This window comes from Tyto alba, unplaced genomic scaffold, assembly GCF_018691265.1.
Source record: "Tyto alba isolate M040663 unplaced genomic scaffold, T.alba_DEE_v4.0 Super-Scaffold_1, whole genome shotgun sequence".
Lineage (NCBI taxonomy): Eukaryota > Metazoa > Chordata > Aves > Strigiformes > Tytonidae > Tyto > Tyto alba.
The window spans coordinates 16,280,550-16,299,493 of NW_024881261.1; the positions used below are offsets into that span (position 1 = coordinate 16,280,550).

Here is an 18,944-nt window from a genome sequence, read left to right on the forward strand (position 1 = left end):
TAGTGAGTCTTTATGTGTAAATAGCTTGAAAGCCTTGTGCTGTAAACTAGCATTTATCATATTTTTTCTTTATGTCTGAATACATCTGTCAAATCTATGAAAATAGCCTTTGAAACTGATGAACCATATTCCCATCTGCCATTCTTTAGGATGTATTACATTCTGCATGCTTTTCCCAGAACATTTTTAATCAACACTTTTAGTCCTGTGATTATCAGAAATACCAAGTTTTTCTGGTTTTCCTGGAGGATTTACTGATAGTCTCACACTGTTAAGCTGAAGTTGTTCAGATTTAAAGGAACACAGTCTCAAGTTCTTCTTCTAAAGCTGTTTTCTGTAACATAAATACGTATCATGACAAGGGTGCACAAGATGCTGTACCCAGACTCAGAAAGAAGCTTCCATTGCTCCTGTTGTAGAAGCAACCTAATTAGCTCCGTTAGGCAGTTTTAAAAGTCTTCTGCTAATCTGGCTCAGTTGATTTTGCCACAGGGTGGGTTTTGAGCTGCTCCATTTGTTCTTGGAAGAGGTAGCTGCGTCTCCTGAACCTGCAGGAGCATATCTAGTCGCCTTCTGAAATAACAGGTACCTCATGGAGTAGCAGTGGACTGTACCCCCACGTACACTTGGGTCGCTGTATACAATCCAGATAGTCCAGCAGATGTGAAATGAGAGGTGCTGCTGATTGTTCCTTTGTGAAAATATGTGCTTCTGGGAAGGGAATTGCAGAAAGCTTCAGGTCACTACCTGCAAAGGTTGGGTTTAATGCTGGACCTGAAAGTAGGCAACTGCCTGACCTCACTGTGAAGGATCTGAAGCACTCTTGTGTTGGCAATCAACTTTGAGTGAAGCTGATCTAATTAAGGAAATTCCTGAGCATCATAATTTCATTTTCTTGTGCAACCAAACCCAAGCCCCCATGTTGTGGCTGCTCAGTCAAGCTGCAGCAATGCAAAGCTTGCCCAGGCGTCCTCGGTGAGGCAGCTCACCAGTGTCTTTCCTGCCTGAGCGTGCTGAGCTCTCTGATTTCCTAGAGGCATGACAAAAGTGCGTCTAGGGGGAGCGGGGAGGATTTAAATCCCGGTTCAGGAAGATACTTCAGCAAATCACCAATTTCTTAATCTGCAAACTCTGCTCTGGCAGATGCCCAGCCATGGGTACTTGCTGAATTGTGGTTTTAACTGGAAGTGAGTAGCAGTTCTTGGACCTGTTTAGGAATATGATTCATGTACAGAGGTGCAGACCAAAAGCAGTTTCAAAAACAGAGCTTGAAGTGTTAGGAGCAAATCCAGGAATATGGTGTTTGATACAATGAAGATGGCAAAGGGCTTGAAATAAAAGTTGATCTTTTTTAATATAGTTATTCTCAAGACACTTTAATAGATGTTACAATGCTGGAAGGATCTCAAATAACACTATTTGTGGGAGTACTGTTTCCCCTGATCTGGTACGTTTGATGCAGACTCTGTGACTTAAAATCCAAGATGTTCTCAGTTGTCTAGTAGGAAATTCAGAAGAAATCTGAATGACTTCACACTTGTGAATTATGAATTAATTAAGTTCATTCTTGCCCGCCTCCCTGAAAACCCCAGACAACACAACCTTTAAAAGCTCTCTTTTAGTATCATGACAAAGGAGCACAAAACAATTGCATCTCATTTTTACAGGTTGCTTTTAACATATCAAAATTTAAAGGTTGCATTTGAAAGAACACTTCCAAAATCTTCTCTTGCCTCCTCCTCCTCTGCGGGTGTCATGCAGCTCAGCAGATCTATTCCATACACATTTGATTAAAAGGCAGATTTTTGTATGAGATGGCTACAGCTCAAATTTCCAGGAATTGTTTAAAAGCTCAGCTGGAATTAGAAGTGCTTAAGGTACATTTCAGAGCACAGAAATTTAAGCACTGAAGACAGAAAGCTTGCCTGTATGAAAATACAGCTGCATCTCCCCGAGGGACCAACTGGAGTCTTGGGCTGTAACTTACCCAGTGCCCACAGTAACGTGGTGAAGGACAGGGCAGAGGCTTCAGCCGCAGCCAGTGCGAGAGCCAGCGGAGGATCCAGCAACGCGCTTCTCCCAGCACGTGTGGCCGCTCCTGCTCCATCTCCCTCGCGGCCGTTACCTGGGCTCGCTCGATCGCAGCTGGCGTGCCCACCTTTGCTGGACTCCTGCCTCCAGCTGCAGACCAGCTCCTCTCGTGTGACGGGAGGAGTAGTTTGTCTGCACGGGGTTATCAGCCAACCATCTGTGAAAATTATAGTGCTAAATAAGCAGTTTTGTTGCACCTGCTGTGGTTTTGGGGTTTATTTTTTGCTGACGTGCACTCGGATCCCTCCTGCCCAGCTAATAGAATGTAGGGCTTGCTTAACTCGTTTTGCAATGACATTCCTAACTTTGAAAGGGGCTTTTATGGTTTCTTTTCTTAAAGCCGAGCCTTTGACTGTGCTTTTCTTCTCACTGAGCTCTAGAGGAAGGCTCTGACACTAATTATTGAGAGTTAGTCTGGCTCTGCGGGAAAAACTGACACTAGGAGAAGCTGAACAGCTTCCCCACACATGTGAAGGGGTTTTCATATGCACAACTGATACCTGTGCTGGGACCCTTGCTGTAATCTCAGCCTGAGGTGTTTTCTTGGAGAATCCACTCCACCACGCTCCCCTTTTAGGTGAAGGTAGTGGTATAGTTTTTTCATGTTTTCAGATGTGCTCTGGTCACACGTGGTATCTTCCTCAGATTCTTTTAAGGCCTTTAAAACAAGTAGCTGTGCATGAAGTGTTAGCAATGGTTTAAAACAAACTATTTGACTTTGAAAGGAGACTAAAAAAAGACAGGTTTTGCATAAGAAACTGTCATAACAAATGTATTCTGTTTGTATGGGAATAGAAGTTTACTTCTGATTTCTAGCCATCAAACATCAGCCTGAGTTGTGAAAGCTAAACCAGCTTACTCAGTACCTGAGGTGTGTTCACTAATAACTAAGTTATTGTTGACCATGGTGACAGCTACCTAAAGTCGCTGCTCGCTAGAGGTCTGCCTAGCTGTAATTCAGTGAGCTTTTCTGCTGATGCATAAAAAAAAAAGTAGATTCTTGTTCCTGTTTCAGGACCTGTATTGGCTTTTCTCTAATAGACAGACACAAGTGTATGCAGTAAGGGTAACTGCTTGACTTTAATTCTAGCCTTCTTGCCTATACCTGGCCTTACATTGGTGCCTTTACTTTTGTTTGAGTGTAGACTGAATGCTAATTGATAAAAGCAAATATAACATAATTCTGGATCTAAAAGAAATATGCCTTGCAGCTCCTTTAATGATCTTATTAAACTAGGAGTAATAATTAGTAACAAGGCTTAAAATCAGGGTAACCTAGCACAAAGTGACAAAGGTAGTAGCTTAGTGCTGGCAAAGAGCAGATTGGTGGGGTTTGGGTTTTATCTGTTTCGTCTGTTCTTTTATAGCTCCCAAGTGAAAAAAAGGACTTTCCTCATGAGATTAATAGGAGTAGCAAGGCCTCAGCAGTACAACAGGGAATCTGGCACTCAGCCCTTTGTGGGTCAAAAATCCCCACAGCGTACGTGGTTCAGGCTCTGGTGTCGCCATCCGAATGTGTGAGTCACTGCAAGGACGATTTTTCAGAGGTGGTTTTGCTGCGATTTCTGGAGATTTCTGGGATTCTGTATTTCTCTGGTCATTCAAAGCCCGGTAAAAATGCCAACATCCTGTTAGTGCTGTGGTCTCATTACCACCGAGTGGTTAAGTGTGAGTTCATTTCTCTGAGCTTTCAGGGTTTGCGTAGTGCACTTACTGTTAATACAATAAAAAACCTCTGCGGCAGAGATCTGTGAGTGCTTGATGGGCAGCATGTGCTAATGGGTGATCATAGCTTTAGTTTCCTCTGCTAAGGTTAGGGACTCATTTTCCTGCTGGTGGGAGCAGTGGGACCAGGGAGGTGGACAAGTCAGAGGGAGGCATCTGTGAAGGCATCTCGGGGGGGATCTGCCTGGTGCTCTCTCCTTCCTCGCTGTGCATGAGGAGTGATGAGTCACTTCAGCTTTTTCCAAGGGATCTGTTCCTTTGCAGGCATAAGCTGTTGTTGATAATTTTTTTCCTTTTATTTTTCCATTTATGGCAAACCAGGAATTGATGGGTTTTGTCCCCAGTATAAAGAAACAAACGATACCTATCATTATGCTGCAGGAATTAAAATTGCACAGAGATAAAGTGCATTTTAACTGCGGCATCCAACTATAAAGGTTAAACTGCCAAAATCAAGGATGTTTTAAATATGATAAATAACCCTAAAGAAAACTGGGTGTATTAGTGGCGATGGCATGTACCATGCTAAGGAAGGTGTAGTTCCCTGCCTCATTTTGCCACACAGCTGGACAAATATCAGATGTGTGGGAAAATGGGACCTTTTTTAGTGGACATTTGCTGTGGTCAGACAAGATTTATTTGTTAGTCTTCCTTTAGCATTGAGATGTGTGACAGTGTAAATGAAGGAGAAAAATAATTGTGGGCTGGGATACGAAGGTGAATTTTTGAGAGGAGAATAGACTCTCTTAAGAGGGGGAGGAAGGACAATAGTGCGTAATGACAAGGGTTAGGAAAAAAAAAACGAAGAGATGATGTGAAGGATGTACAGAAATGGAAGGATGAGAGGTTTGAGCTGAAGGGGAGGGGTGTGCATTAGCGCAGAAGAAACCTCTCCCCACTGGCATGCGTAGAGATATTTCCTGCCTTATGTTTTGGTTTCTTAATAGTTATCTGACTATAAAATTAACCTACATCATTTAATGGTAGTTGAATGGCAGTTAAATTAACCCACTTTCAAAATAGAGCTTACCTAGTCCGTCAGCTCTGAGACAGCCTCGTCCCCAGGCATCCAGGGCTGCAATCCACTTCTCTGCCTTAACCTATTTCCCAAGCAGCCAGCCAAAGTGGTGCATCAGAAACAGGGTTTGTGCTCAGCCTGGCAGTTGACAGAGAATATGGACACATATCAAACCAGTAATTCATATTTCACTAGGCATTTTCGTGCAAGGAGGTATAGCATCAGCACGTGGGGAATGCTGCTGTTAGGAGTTGTGGTACTGTTTCTATTAACTGCGTGGCCTTGATTATCTGAGGCCCAATTATCTGAATCTCCAGGTTATCTGAAATGGGGTCATATCCCCCAATGTCTGTTAATTGCACCCAAGATACCCTCTGCTCTCCAAATGTCTTCCACGGGCCCCTCCCAAGTTCTGGCAGACAGGTTGTGCTGAGTGTGTTTAGCTCTAGCAAGCGCTCTACCTAGTTGCCGTGTTTGGTTTTTCATATCCATATTGGGAAAAAAAAATATCCTGGATATTTACAGGCTTTAAGATCCTTGAAGACTTCTAGAAGTAGACAGTGGCTGTGCATGGCAATGTGCCTGCTGAAGCTGGGACCAACAACGTCTGCAGAGCATCTGATGCATTTGGGTTTTCTTCCACCCGGCAGGTGCAGCCCTGCAGTATAGGTGCAGCATAGGAGGGGAAGGTGGGATTTATCATGGCACAGCATATCTTGCTTGCAAAACTTAATTTACTGCAGATGAGTGCCCCTTTGGTGGGGGGTTTGCCTGTTGTTGAACCTCTGTGGTTGCAGTGGCTCCAGCTGACCTGTGTTTGCATGCCCGAGGGCTGGGCAGGGAGAGCTTTGTCCCAGGTTTACAGCAGGACAGACAGGGAGCCCTGGGCGATGGGCTGGGGAGCAGGGGAGAGGCCATGCGCCCTCCACACCTCGGGTCCAGAGCCAGCGTGCATTCCCAGTTCATACCCAGCACTACTCAGGGCATTCCTCCCTACTCCACAGGGCCCTGTGGTTCGTTCTCCCTTGCTTAACTGGATGCTGCTTTTCTCAAAACATGTGCAAAGCTGTGAAAATCATTGTAAGAACTCTTCCGCCCCCCCCCCCCCCCCGCATGCTTTTCTTATCTGTTTTTTGGTGCTATCTGTTTTTCTATCTGTTCTGGTCTTCTGGTGCTATCTATTCTTTCAGAGCACCTAGCTCAGGGAAGATGCTGAATACTGCCTCAGAGAGAAACAGTTGTGGTAATATTTTTTTTTTTTTCCTTAAAGGGAAGATCCCAGATGTCCTTGATAATTAGAAAAGTTAGCAAGGACAATTCTGGAAAGGCTTTGAAAGCTGGCATGTAGAATAATGTTTCCAACATGATAAATTTCCCCTGGTTTTAAAGCAATAGCTCAGTGGTAAGATTTTTAATTAGTCATTAAATATTGTATTAGAAGTATCACAAGTGATGATAAACTACTGTAGAATACAGTTGGGTTAGTTACTTGGGGAAGGTGGGAGTGGAGGAAGCTATGACAGGAATATAAAAAAGATAAACTTATTTGAGGTTGCTATTGTTTTTTTTTAATGTAGGACCAACTTTGGTTTGTTTGATTTTTATTTGGCTACAGGTGGGGAGAAGGTGATTTTTAAAGTTCAACTCCTTTAGAAACAACTGAACAAATAAAAGACACTACTCTGAAGGGTTAAAATTCTGAATCTGTAATGGATGTCTGTTGTTTATCCAGTCAGTTGGCTTATTGTATAACCTGGATACCTTGACAAATACATGCAGCTGACAAAAACCCCAACCAAACAAAACCCATCTATAACTTGTTTCTTCCTGCTTTTCAGTTGAAATGCAAGCTCAATCCATCCCCACGCACGTCACCAAGGACGGCATAAATTCAGGAGCCTTGAGAACTCCGCAGCAATATTTCCATAGTTATTTTGGCTGTGCTTTGCACAACTTCAGCTTTTAATTTAGAGAAGAAAAATGCTTTTTCTCCTTGCTAACTGTTGTGTGGAGCCTCAGCTCTTTCTGTGCTGCTTTTCTATTTTTTTCAGTGCAGTGAGAGAGAATTACTGTAGCACCCACAGAGGTGTGAAGGGACTCATTCATCTGTGTGGGGAGTGTTAGGTGCCAGGCATATTTCTGAGGATTGAAATACAGGCATTTAAACTGGTACATCCAGTGTCAGCCTTTAATTGGGGCTTTGAGAGATGAGTTCCAGAAAATCTTGCTGCAGTGGCTTACATGGCTGTTTTGCCCATCCCCTGAAAGGGATTGCGGCATCCCAGAGTGATGCCAGCAGAAGGAGACGTGGCCCCTCACCTCCACCTCTCAAAGCACGAGGTCTTTGCTGCAGCTGTGAGTGAAGATGGGTTTCAGCGCAATACCGCGTGTCAAATGGAGCAGGAAAGATGCAACGTGGGTTGCCTTTTGCTGCCCTGGGGTACTAATTTCAGGCAGAGAGCTGGCAGTAGCCGTGTCTGTGTCCACTGCGGTGATGTTGGTGTGGGCTGCCGCTGAAAGATGCGGTACCACCTCCTGCCTTGGTCCAGTGCCTTTCCCTCCTGACGTTTGCTTTCACCCAGTCGCTCCAGCAAGCCAAACCAGGGCTGGCAGAGAACTCATTTCCCCCTTCCACTGGGCGAGACTCTCATGTGGCTCTGCAGGCAGCCCGCCCCACTACTGGGGAAAGTGAGCCCACCTTTGGCAACTCGCAGCCACGTTCAGGCGTTCATTTAGCATGCAGGATTCACAACACTCCTGGGGCTGGGGTCAGCTCACCTGACTGCCAGTGGTGAGTGAGTTCCTTTTAAGAGGCTGCTCCTCCTTTGCAATCCCTCAAAATGGCATTTCCGCTTGCCCTGAAAAGAAAATGAAGTGGCTGAAACCGGCAGGGCTGGAGGTGCCACCCGAGGGTAGCGAGACACGCTGCCTCCGACCTTGGGGTCAAGGTGGGCATGGTCAGTGCTTTGAGTTCAGCTGATGGAGAGCATCTCTTGCAAGTTAGGCTTTCTTCTTAGTCATCCGTGTTTCCCAAATCTCCGCTTTTAGCCAGGTTTCCAAGGCACCCTTTGGCTTGGTGGGGCCCTCCAGTGGTACCTCTGGTTTTGGGTGGTGCAAGGCAGTGTTCCACCAATTGTCACGGAGTCAGCTGTCTGACAGGAGGAGAGGGAGGGAAGAGATCATCCCCATAAAAATACTAAATTGGATTTTATAAGTTTATAGCTATGTTTTGTTTCTTTTACAGAACTATAATCCTGGTGCTTAGAGTGGTCTGAAAGGAACAGAAACACTTAGCCTTGAACTTTTGTTCTGCTGCTGCTTCTTGCGCCTCTGAGGGACAAAACATACCTGTAAACTTATAATCAATCAAACCAATGTTCAAGGGCTAAAAAAAGAAACCCAAAAGGGGCACAGGCTTCATGTTCGATAGTGAGAAACTTGGGGTGGGCAAACCAGAAGATTGCAGTTGGCAATCAGCAGGTTTTCGGAGACCAGCGTCCCAGGTAGGTTGGTATGAACCAGTTGATTTCTTTCTCCCTCTCTTTCTTCTCCCCTTTGCTCCCCCCCCAAAATACATCCTTGAATCACAGGCAGGCTGAGCTGCCCGTAAAGCTGTGTCTGGCATTCACAAGCAGAACAAGCGCAGTGTCGCTCCGGTGCACCCAGAAGAGTGGAGATGTGGCAAGCCCACCAGCGGGTCAGGGGCATGGCGGGAGCTGGCTCCGCAAGGTGGGCAAAGCTCCTCGGGCTGCACAGGATGAAATCCAGATAACTTGTCCTTTCCCTCCCATACTGTAAATCCTATACCTGTGCAGTCCCTGTGTGCTGAGGACAAACCCCTGCATTCCCCTAGCCCCATCATCCCCAACTGCGTGGCCTTTGTTGGAAGACCTGTGTCCCCCCCCCCACCCAGCAAGAGCTGGAGGAGGGTTGACTTCAAACTCCACTAAAGAGTAGAGGCACAATGCAAACAAATGTATTGCAGCACGCAGCTATGCAAATAGCTTTAGAGCACAGCACGTTTTCCCCAGCGTTAATTGCTGCATCGCCAGGGTTGCGTAGCAACAGCTCCGTTTGTGTCTCTGACAGCTCCTGCCCCTTGATGCCTCTGACACCTTCTGCGGCAGGCAGGGAAGGAGGAGAGAACAGAGCTGCCCTGGGAAAGCTAGAAGGGCCAGGAGGTAGCGATGGGCTCAGGTGATAAGATTTGCTTGGGACCCCAGGGTGTCTTCTGCTGGCAAGGGGTGACACGTGCAGCGGGGCTGGAAGGGGGGTGTTGGGGCGCAGGAGCAGAAGAGCCCCAAACAGCTGCAGCCTTGTGTTGGCAGCTTTCAAGGCTGGTGGCCAGAAGGGTCAGACCAGCCATCCCCCATGCTCTGCAGGAGAGCTCACTGGCAGCTGGGTTGTCTCTCCCATCGTGGAGAATCCTTCTGGATACCCCGTAGGGGTTTGTGACCCTGCTTGCAGTTTGGCTATAGGCATGGAGGGTCCCCAGTAAGTCACCTCTCCCCAGCCAAGTAGTTGCAGCAGGCTTGTGGCTTCTCCAGCCCTTGAGAGAGATGACACAGTCCACATGCACACCCAACATGTAAGAGACCCTTAGGCCAAGCCCTGTGAGAAGGGGTGAGTGAGCGTGGGCAGCGGGGAGAGGCTGAAGATGGTACGGGCTGCCCCGGGCTCCCTCACTTGTCTGCTGAGCCCAGCAGCTTCTGCTGGGCTGACCTGTGCCTCCCGAAAGGCAGGCTCTTCAGAGACGGGGGTGACTGCCTCCTGAGAACAAATTTTCCTCACGTTTAAAACCATGTTCCCAATTCCTCTGCGCTAGCCAGTCGGTCTTAGGGCTCCTGCTGCGCCTTTGCCGTCAGGGCTGAGGAACCTGTTAGTAGCTGGCACTTTCCCCTGGGAAGACACTTCAGCTCTGCAATCAGCTCACCTCTCCTCTCTGATAAGCCACATAAATAAATAGTTTCTCTGCAATGGTTTACACAAACCATAAGCAACTCTACCTGAAGCCGTGGGGCACTTGAAATAAATTCTTCTATAACACCTGAGCATGACCAAGCTCTTCTCCAAAACTGCCTTAAGTAGTGATGATGCAGGCAATCCTGCATCCATCGGCCACTGAGCAAGAGAATGGCCACGGGCATGTTTTATTTAATAATAATAGCTAGACCAGACAGGAATGGTGAGAAGTGCTGGGCAGCTATGAAGGCGCACAGATTAGAAGGTCCCAGGGAGCAGAGAGCTGTGTCCAGGAGACCTGGGAAGGGAGAGGCACAGGCTGTGGCTCAGCACCCCATCGGGGGACAAGGAGAGGAAGGACCAAGGTGGGATCCAGCCATGCTCAGAGCCCTGCTGCAGGTGGTGGGGAGAGCTCTGCCTCAAGGTTGTCCTTTGAAACTAAGAAAAAGGGGATGCTGCCTGCAGTACCCAAACAGGGATGGACTGGGGAAGGGAGCAGGCGAGCTCAAGGCGAGAAGTTGCTGCCTATCTTCGAGCCAAAGTGATGTGAAAGCAGAGATCCATGAATGCAACACGCCTGCAGAAGCAGGTGAATTGTGTCACTGAATGTGAGATGGGTCTTCTAAGGACAAAGGGCATCGAGGCTGAATAGATATATTTCCTTTATCAAGCAGGAAAAATATTTATCTCTGTTTTTTAAATTTACAGCTTGACAAGCTATGCGTGTCTCAGATTGATTCCCTGGAGTACAGTGGGGCAAAAAAAGGTTAAAACGAGCACCATGGCCTCAGTCCCACTTCAGAGGAAGAAACTAGTTGAAGGCAAGGCAGAAATGCCACCCTGGAGCCTTTAGGACCAGGGAGCCCAGGTGCCCTCTGCCATACGATCAGGACATGGGTCTTTTTCAGCCCTGCGCACCCGTGCAAGGCAGGCACAACCTGCAACCGGCTGTGTTTGGCATCGCTACTGCAAGGCGAGGAAGGACCGTGCCCGGCCACTTGGGTCCCTTCTCCCAAATCAGGGACTCTGTGCACAGACCCACAATCTCCTCCCTCGCCAGGCGTCACCCAGCCTGTAGCTTGCCTTTTCTTCCTCGCCACCCGCCCGGGCAACCGCTTCGCCTGTGCCATGGGCTCTTCCTTCGCAGCCATTTGTGTGTAGCACCCAGAGGCACCCTGGCAAGGGGAGAGTTGGCTGTTTTGCCCCCCCCGGGGAGCGTGGTGGCGGGGTGGGCTGGGGCAGGGCCACACCTCTGCCGCTGCCGTTATAAATTCAGGCTCGCTGGCGGAAGATGGCTGCCACTCTTAGGAGCTGGGCTTGCGAGCAGGTAAGAGCAAAGCAACCGCCCTCTTTGCAAAGGTGGAAAAAAAGTTGTGCTGAGCCCTGCCTCTTCGCAAAACCCCCTGCTCCAAGCCCTCCTCTTGCAGAGGGGGTGAAAGGTTTTTTATCCCCTTTGTTATTCAGCCGGGTGAGGGGAGGAGCTGGGCTGTGTAAGAGATCCTGGCTGACATAACCCTTCCCATGCAGAGCTCTGGAGAGGGGCCAGGTTGTACCTCAGTATTTTTATTTAAACTAATCCCAGGCATTGCAAATTGAAAGTCATCACAGCGCCAGGTAGAACCAGTTGAGACGGTTGCTGGAGGGCGTTTTTCTCGCCCGGGTGTAGTAAAGCAGTCTTGAGGTACGTTGTTTATCGCTAACTCCGGGAGTATGTTCTGGAGGTACCAGAGCACATTCAGCAAGCTGAGCTCGCTCAGCCTTTCTGGGTGGTTTTGAGAAAGCCCTGCCCAAGAAGCCTTTAAGGAAAACGAGCAGCCGTGATTGAGGTGAAGCCTTGTGATGCTTAAAAATTTGGGCAAACTGGAAAGCAAAGGGCTGGCTAGCAGGCACTCAGGGCAGGCTTGGCTGCAGGCTAGCATTTCTGGGGGCAAAGAGGAAAGCGGGTGCCACCTGGCCAGCCTGGATCCCGAAGTGGCTCCTGGGCACCTTTCCCTGCCCTTTGCCGAGTTTGGGAGCAGATCTCACGAGCTGGGGAGAAGCAGGTTGCTGGAGGTGCCTCCCCGGCACCGGTTAGTTCGAAGAAAGCAGCCGGCAAGCAGTGAGTGAGCAGCAGGTGAGGGCTGCCCAGGGCCGGCTCCGGCACGCCGGCTGCCACCGAGCACGGCCAGCTCTGGTCCCTGGCTTTCCCTCCTCCTCTTCTCTGCCAATGGCTCCTCCGAGCTGGGGCTCTTCCTCCCTGTCCGCCTGTCAAGCCCTGCGCCTGGCAGCGTGGGGATGGAAAACCCACTCCAGATAAAGCTGCTTTTCCCCACCCTTGCCCTGAACCCTGCAATATGTGATCCCCTCGACCCAGCCGAGTGAGCGAGGTCGGCATCCAGTGCTGGGGCGGGGAGGGGGGGGGCGCGGGGAAGAGCAAGGCTGTAGAGGGGGGGAAATGAGTTTCACTTCAGTACAAGGCCAGGAGGTGCAAAGTGCAACTGTTACTGCAAATCAACTTTGCCGACATTGCTGGCAAAGAGCCTGTGCCAGGCAGCATGGGTGCCAAGGCGCACAGCCCCCTCGGTGTGGTGAGGATGGGGTGGGAATCGCCTGCGCTGCCATTGGGAACTGATATGATCTCAATAACAGCACCTGCCATGGCACTCCTGGTGAGTTCATGCAAACAGCGGGTAATTATCCCTTAACCTCTCCACCAATAAGTCCTAATTAATTGCTTCTGCCAAGCAGGTAAATGATAATCGCCTGGGTTTGAGAGCTAGGTAGTGGAAGCACACCTTTCTGAGCAACCACTGCATGCTGACAGTCAGCCCATCAGCTGCAGAGCCACTTCGTTAAATGGCAGTAAATCAAAGGTCAGCGCAAATAGCAAGACACCGCACCACGTAAGGGTGCATTTCTGCCTGCACATCCTGCAGGCTGGGAGCTCACCAGAATTTCTGCACTGATGACAGAGGAGTCTCAGATCTGCTCGGTTTGCCCTAGACCCATCTTCTACCACCGAGGCATAAGCAGAATTTGAAGATTTACAGTAGTTCAAGATTTCTGGCATCTGACTGCCCAGCTGGGATGCTGCTCTGCTCCCACCCAGCCTGGCTGTGCAGATCGATCATGCAGAGGTGTGCACTTGTCCTGGTGGGTCCCAGAAGTGCTGGGCCTTCTCCACTGGGCACCACGCAGATACTAAATCTGATTCTTACTGGGAAATTTAGGTTTGCTTTGAACAGGTCATATGGTGCCTACACACCAGGATGTCCTAGGCAGAAGTGTAATTATGGGTGCTCTGACAGTGGGAGCCAAACAAAAGTGCAGCCTGTGTCCTGCCCGCAGTGTGCATACATAAGTGTGCACACTGGGGACTGACAGGATGCCTGCCAGCCTCGTGACAATAGGATGCTTGATCTCACCTGGAGGTCAGGCAAGCGATTTGCCTGAGTGGGAGGAGAAGGGTTATTCCAGTTTTGCAGCATAAACTTTTATTCATTCCCTGGGACGTGTTACTGATTGCTTCTTTCTTTGTCTCTCTAGTGAGGATGCCGCAGAGACAATAGCAATAGACTCTAACAATCAGCCGAAGTCTCCACTGGAAAAGTTTATGGTCAGACTGTGTACGCATCACCAGAAGCAATTCATTCGTGTGCTAAACGACATATACACTGAAGTACAACCAGACTCGGAAGGCCAGCAGTTGTCTGAATCTGAGAGCATGGAGGCCTCGACTTGTGGCTCTGGTTGTAGCCAGAGAAGCACTGAAAATCAGGATAAGGGTGCTACTTGTACTGATTCAAAGCCCCCTTCTTCCTTGGACCCAGGACAGTTGGGGTCCGATGGCCCCCTGCATGTTACGGGACAAGCCCCGAAGCAGCCGGCGGAGCTGAAGTCTTTGGACAGAGCAGAGAGCTCCAGTCCTGCTTTGAAAAGGGACTTCTCCGAGCTCCCCGTCACCAGGCTTCGTTCTGCTAGTCCAAAGGATAGCTCCACCCAAGGATACCTCAGCACGTTGAACTCTTCCTCTTTGAATTTCCATCATGCCGCAAAGAGCCTGGAAGGGCAGCAAGCTGCTGGACACGAGCAAGAAGCCGGTGTCAGAAAGTGTGAGGACAGTAAAGAGCAGCTAGCAGGTAAGACTTTTGTGGAAGGTTATATCTCGGTCAAAGTGGCAAATGTGAACGGCAATGAGGACAGCTTAGATGGCTGTCTGGGGTCCCAAAAGAGCTCTTTCAGGGCTCTGCCGGAAGAGTCCTGGGATCCCGGCTTTGCGGTGACCCCCCCTCGCAGAGCCGACAAAGAGAACACTTTGCAATGCAGCTCGAAAGCATCTTTGCTCCAGGACTTAGACGCAAAAGAACAAGATGCAAGACCAAAGCAAGAGAACCACCTGCATGCCGTGGCCAAGGGCAAGGCAGGCTGCCACCTGCACCCAGCCGACAAGGGCCCGCTCGACAAGTCCAAAGAGGGCTGGCTGCCCGCCGGCACCGCGCCCGCCGCCCACCGGACCCCCGGCGGGCACCCCCGCGCCAAGGCAGCCTCCCTCAGATCCACTCGGAAGAGCAAGAAGGCGTCGGGGCTGAGGATCAACGACTACGACAACCAGTGCGACGTGGTCTACATCAGCCAGCCCATCACCGAGTGCCATTTCGAGAGCCAGCGGTCGGTGTCGTCCCGCAGGACGGCGAGGAAGAGCACGCGGGGGTACTACTTCAACGGGGAGTGCTGCGAGCTCCCGACTGTCCGCACGCTGGTTAAGAGCTCCCGGGTGGAGGAGAGGGGGAGCAGCCCGGCGCTGCGAACAGAGACCCTCGTGAGCGCTAAGCCGCCCCTGGTGCTCTCGGTGGGGGAGTCTGCGGGGGCAGGATGGGAAGGCGAGAAGAGGGTTTCCCTGAGGCTCCTGGCTAGAGGGGCACCAACCAGCCGAGAAACAAAAGAGAGAGCTGAGCCGGGCTCCGTGCAACCCTGGGATACCCGGGCACTGCGGTCAAGGGAAGCCACCATGGCTGTGCCCTTTTTCTCCCTCTCTGCTCCTCCCAGTCCCCAGAAAGAGGACAGCTCGGCTGGCTCGCCACCCCCTGGCTCCCCTCCCGCAGAAGGAGGAGGGACAGGAGCAGGAGGCACTGTCCCCTGGGAGGCTGGCAGCGGCCTGGGCTCCTCTGGGGACGGCAGTGGCAGTGGGCAGGCTGCTGATTTGTCTGCCCTCCCCATCTCAGAAGCACCTGGTGGGGAGGAAGGTTGCCCAGGCTCCGACGTACAAACTGAACCGGCCCTCCCCGCCTGCCCAGAGCCGAAGTCCCCCTTGCAGCCCTCCGCCGCTGCGGACGCAGCACCCCTGGCCCATGACGGTGCCAGGGATCCTGCCCAGCTTTCAGGTGCAGGGGACGTGGAGCCCTGCGGGCTGTGTCTGCCAGAGCCTTCCCCACACTCTCCAGGCCGGCACGCTCCTGAGGAGCCCCCTGCCACCACAGATGGGGAGAGCCCCCCGGAATCCCCTGCCAGCTTGCAATGCATGGATGTGAACAACAGCATTGATGCTGAACCAAAAGCAGAATTACCGGGCATGGTGGGTGATGGCTTCCCTGAGCAAGAGGAGGCTGTGCCAGCCAGTACAGCCCTCCCTGAAATCTCAGAAGGGGAGACAGTGCAGAATAACAGCCCAGCAGGTGAAAAAGAGCCTGTTGAAGGGGAAACACCACCTGAACCTGATGGTTCAGACAGTGCTGGGAAAGACTCTATGTCTTCCAAAGACAGTCTAGACAAGAAGCGAAAGAAAGGCAGGAGAGCGCTTGTAGCATCGGACCGGCGTCTCCGAAGCCAGCAATCCCAGTCACCCGCTGAGGACAGTGCTGAGGATGCTGTTTCTTCCAGCTCTGTGCAGCTTCCTTGCCTTCAAATCAAACTCTTCAAGAGCCTTGGCACTAAGCGGTTCAAGAGAGAGATGCAGCTGGATGAGGCAGCATCCGTGCCCTTCCCAAATGACTGCTTCCCCAATGTGCAGCTCAAAACCAGCGAGGGGCCAGGCACCAACCAGGCTCCAGAGAGCACCGCTGAGCAGCGGCCAGGTGAGGAGAATGGTGTCACTACCAGGCAAACCTATAAAAGCATCTTAGCGAAAGAGACTGTGGCAGAGGGAGAAAATTCCTCTAAAGACAACTCCCCTGCTAACAGCAGCCAGAGTCAACGGGGTGAGATGCTGGAAATCACTGTCCAGGCTGACTCTGAGAAGAAAAGCCTCCTTCTCCCTCTGGAGAGCAGCACGCCTGCGAGTGATGCTGAGCAAGTGGATGTGAAACCAGGCAATGCCAGTGCAAAGGATGAGGAGAGCTCTGCCAGTGCCATGGACGTGAGCAAGCTGGAGAACTATGAGCCGGTGGCTGATTCACCTCCATGTCCCAGCAGCAGAGGCGGAAGCAAGCATCTTCCAGCAAAGGCTGCAAAGCATAAAAAGGTCGCCCTGCAGTTTTATAACTTAAGACACACACACACACCTGTAGACACTGCAAAAAAGAGCACACAAGGGAAGGAGTCTATGCAAGCGATCCCCAAACACAGGGATGAAAGCAATTCAGGGAATGATGACTCCCCAGCGTTGGAGGACATAGACATGGCTGACAGCAAACCAAAGTTCATGGAGTGGTGTGCTGAAGAGGAGAACCAGGAGCTCATTGCTGAGTTCAATGCCCAGTACATGAAAGTTCAGAAGGGCTGGATTCAGCTGGAAAAGGAGGTGCAGCCAACTCCCAAGGTAAAGAACAAAGCCGACAAACTGAAAGACATTTGGAAAAGCAAGAAAAGGACACGGAAAAGTAGAGGCTCGCTGGAAGTGCAGAAGCTTTCACCTGTCCAGATGCTATTTATGAAGGCCTTTAAGCTGTCTGACATCTGCCAGTGGTTTCTGGAGACGACTGAAACCAGGTCTCTAGTGATCGTGAAGAAACTCAACACCCGCCTCCCAGGGGAGATCCCCCCCATCAAAGTCCCCATGCAGAAGTATTCCTCCTCCAGCCTCTACCCCAGCTCACTGCAAGCTGAACGTTTGAAAAAACACCTTAAGAAGTTCGCCGCCACTACCCCAGCTCGGAATAACCTGAAGAACCAAAAGCTTTGGGCTAAAATTCGGGAGAATGCTGATAAAGCAGAGGCTGAAGAAGCCACCACTCCCAGCCAGACGTCTCCCACCGACACCAGCACTGAGGACCTCAGCGAAGACAAAACCATCCAGCCTGCCCCCAGCTTGCCCACGCAGGCCAGCACCAGGATCCTGCGCAAGTACTCCAACCTGCGGGGCAAGCTGCGAGCCCAGCACCGTGTGGTGAAGGCAGAGAAGAAGAGCGATGGCCCCGGGGACCACCCATCCCTGGAGAGCAAGCAGAGCCGGAAGAGCGTGTGCATCAACCCGCTGATGTCTCCAAAGTTGGCCTTGCAGATCAAAGCAGACGCCTTTCCCGCTAAATCTCCATCGGTGGATGGGATGGGGAAAGGGCGGAAGGGGAAGAGCAGGTCCCAGGAGGACCCTTTGCCGAAAACCGATCTCCAACTCAGCAGGAAGAAGAGGTTGCTGAAGGAGAGCGGGAGCGCCCAGGAGCGGTCTGGCTCCTCCGCCAAGGACAAGCTGCCTGCCAAGAAGGCCAGTAAAATAAAGCACTCGGAGGTCAGCGCGAAAGCTCCCGCCACCCGAAAGCAGGCTGCCATGGAGAGGAGCAATAAGCTGGCTAGAAAAATGTCTTTGAAAGAGAAGAGAGCCCCAAAAAGGCAGCTGGAGAAGGTGCGGCTCCCCATGCGGAAAGGCAAGGAAAACACAAGCAGACGGGCCGTGCTGCCCCCCGGCCACGAGGAGCTGGCCAAGTCCCTGAAGCAGAAGCCTCTGGGAGAGTCCTCCACGCGGTCGCAGAAGATGGCCAACAAGAAGCCCAGTGGCGGGAAGACCCTGACGAGGTCCATGAAGAAGATGCAGGAGAGCAGCGGGTCACAGGGCAAGAGGAAGCTGAGAGCAAAAGTGGACTGTTCACACAGCAAACGCTCACGACTGGACCCGAAATAGCAAAGAACCGGTAGCCATGTACAAAACTGGTGTATAGTAGTAACCCTTTACCATGCATTAACTAAAGCTGCTTTTATAAGCTGTAGCAAGCCTTTAAAAATCCGCAGTTAAAGGATAACGCCTGTGATTTTAGGCATCAGCAGATGTGTTTCGGACAGAGAAGAGGTCGGCCTGTCTGGCTCTGCTGTTCATAAGGAAGTTTCTGCAGTTTGAATGTTCCTTGGGTTTTTTAAACTTGGAACCAGGCAGTTTTAGTTAAAAGTACAGTGCCTTATTTATCACTTTAAAAATAAAAATAAGAAGCTCGTCTGTGTGATTTGGAGGCTTGCGTTTTATACTTGAGGCACAAGCACTTGTACTGTAGCAGAAAGAAAACCACCTTCGTGCACATGAAGTAGCTTTCGGCAGCCTTTGGGTGCACGCAAACATTTCCCTTTCCTTCAGAGTCCTCCTTCTGTCTGTCTTCTTAGTGGCATTTAAAGCAAAACCAAAACCATTTCCCATCACCGAGGGAGAGAAAGGCGAATCTGTCCTTTGTCAGTTCGTTAGTAGCAGCTGCTGGTGTCCTGGACTGTTACCTGCATAAAAGTATTAATTAGCTACTGGTGTGTGTACTGCTGATGGCTGCCTCGCTCCCCGCCCCTGCACAGCCCGTGGGGTGGGGAGGTCCCGCTCAGGCCGAGGCGGCAGGGGAGATGCTGTGGGGGCTCTGGGTACCAGGCTGCCGCATCCACTGCTGCCGGGTGGGCGCGCTGGGCTGTATCTGTCTTTATTTCTTGCTGGCTTCAGGGATGAATCGGTCCTGCCGTGCCGTGCTTTTGAACAGACCACCTTCTCCCGTTTCGCTTTCCTCGTGGTGATTCCTGTGGTCTCTGACGGCAAAGCAGTTTCCGCAGCGCTTTGCTGGAGGTTGACTCTCTCCCTTTCTACGGGCTTAAGCTCCTCCTGATGTTGGTGCTCCGCAGAAGGGGAGCCCTGGCCCTCACCCCGTGCTCTTGTGCCCATCTTGCCTAGCGCCCTCCAAAGCCGGGATTTGCAGTTGGAATAGGGTTGAGAGAAGGGACTGATTTAAGCTGATTTCTTACTGTAATTTGCATTTCATCCTTTTACTAGCAAGTT

The 18,944-nt window shown here is 50.7% G+C and overlaps 1 protein-coding gene across 4 annotated transcripts in view; it reads left to right on the forward strand.

The window, feature by feature from the left end:
* LCOR (ligand dependent nuclear receptor corepressor) overlaps positions 1 to 18,141 on the forward strand; it is an 81,324-nt gene extending 63,183 nt beyond the window's left edge. For all 4 annotated transcript variants that reach the window (XM_042789487.1, XM_042789535.1, XM_042789652.1 and 1 more), the window contains exon 7: positions 13,322 to 18,141. In XM_042789487.1, the coding sequence (XP_042645421.1) occupies positions 13,322 to 17,825 (4,504 nt within the window). In that variant the 3' untranslated portion in view covers positions 17,826 to 18,141. The remainder of the gene's footprint in view (positions 1 to 13,321) is intronic.
* The last annotated feature ends 803 nt before the right edge of the window (positions 18,142 to 18,944 follow it).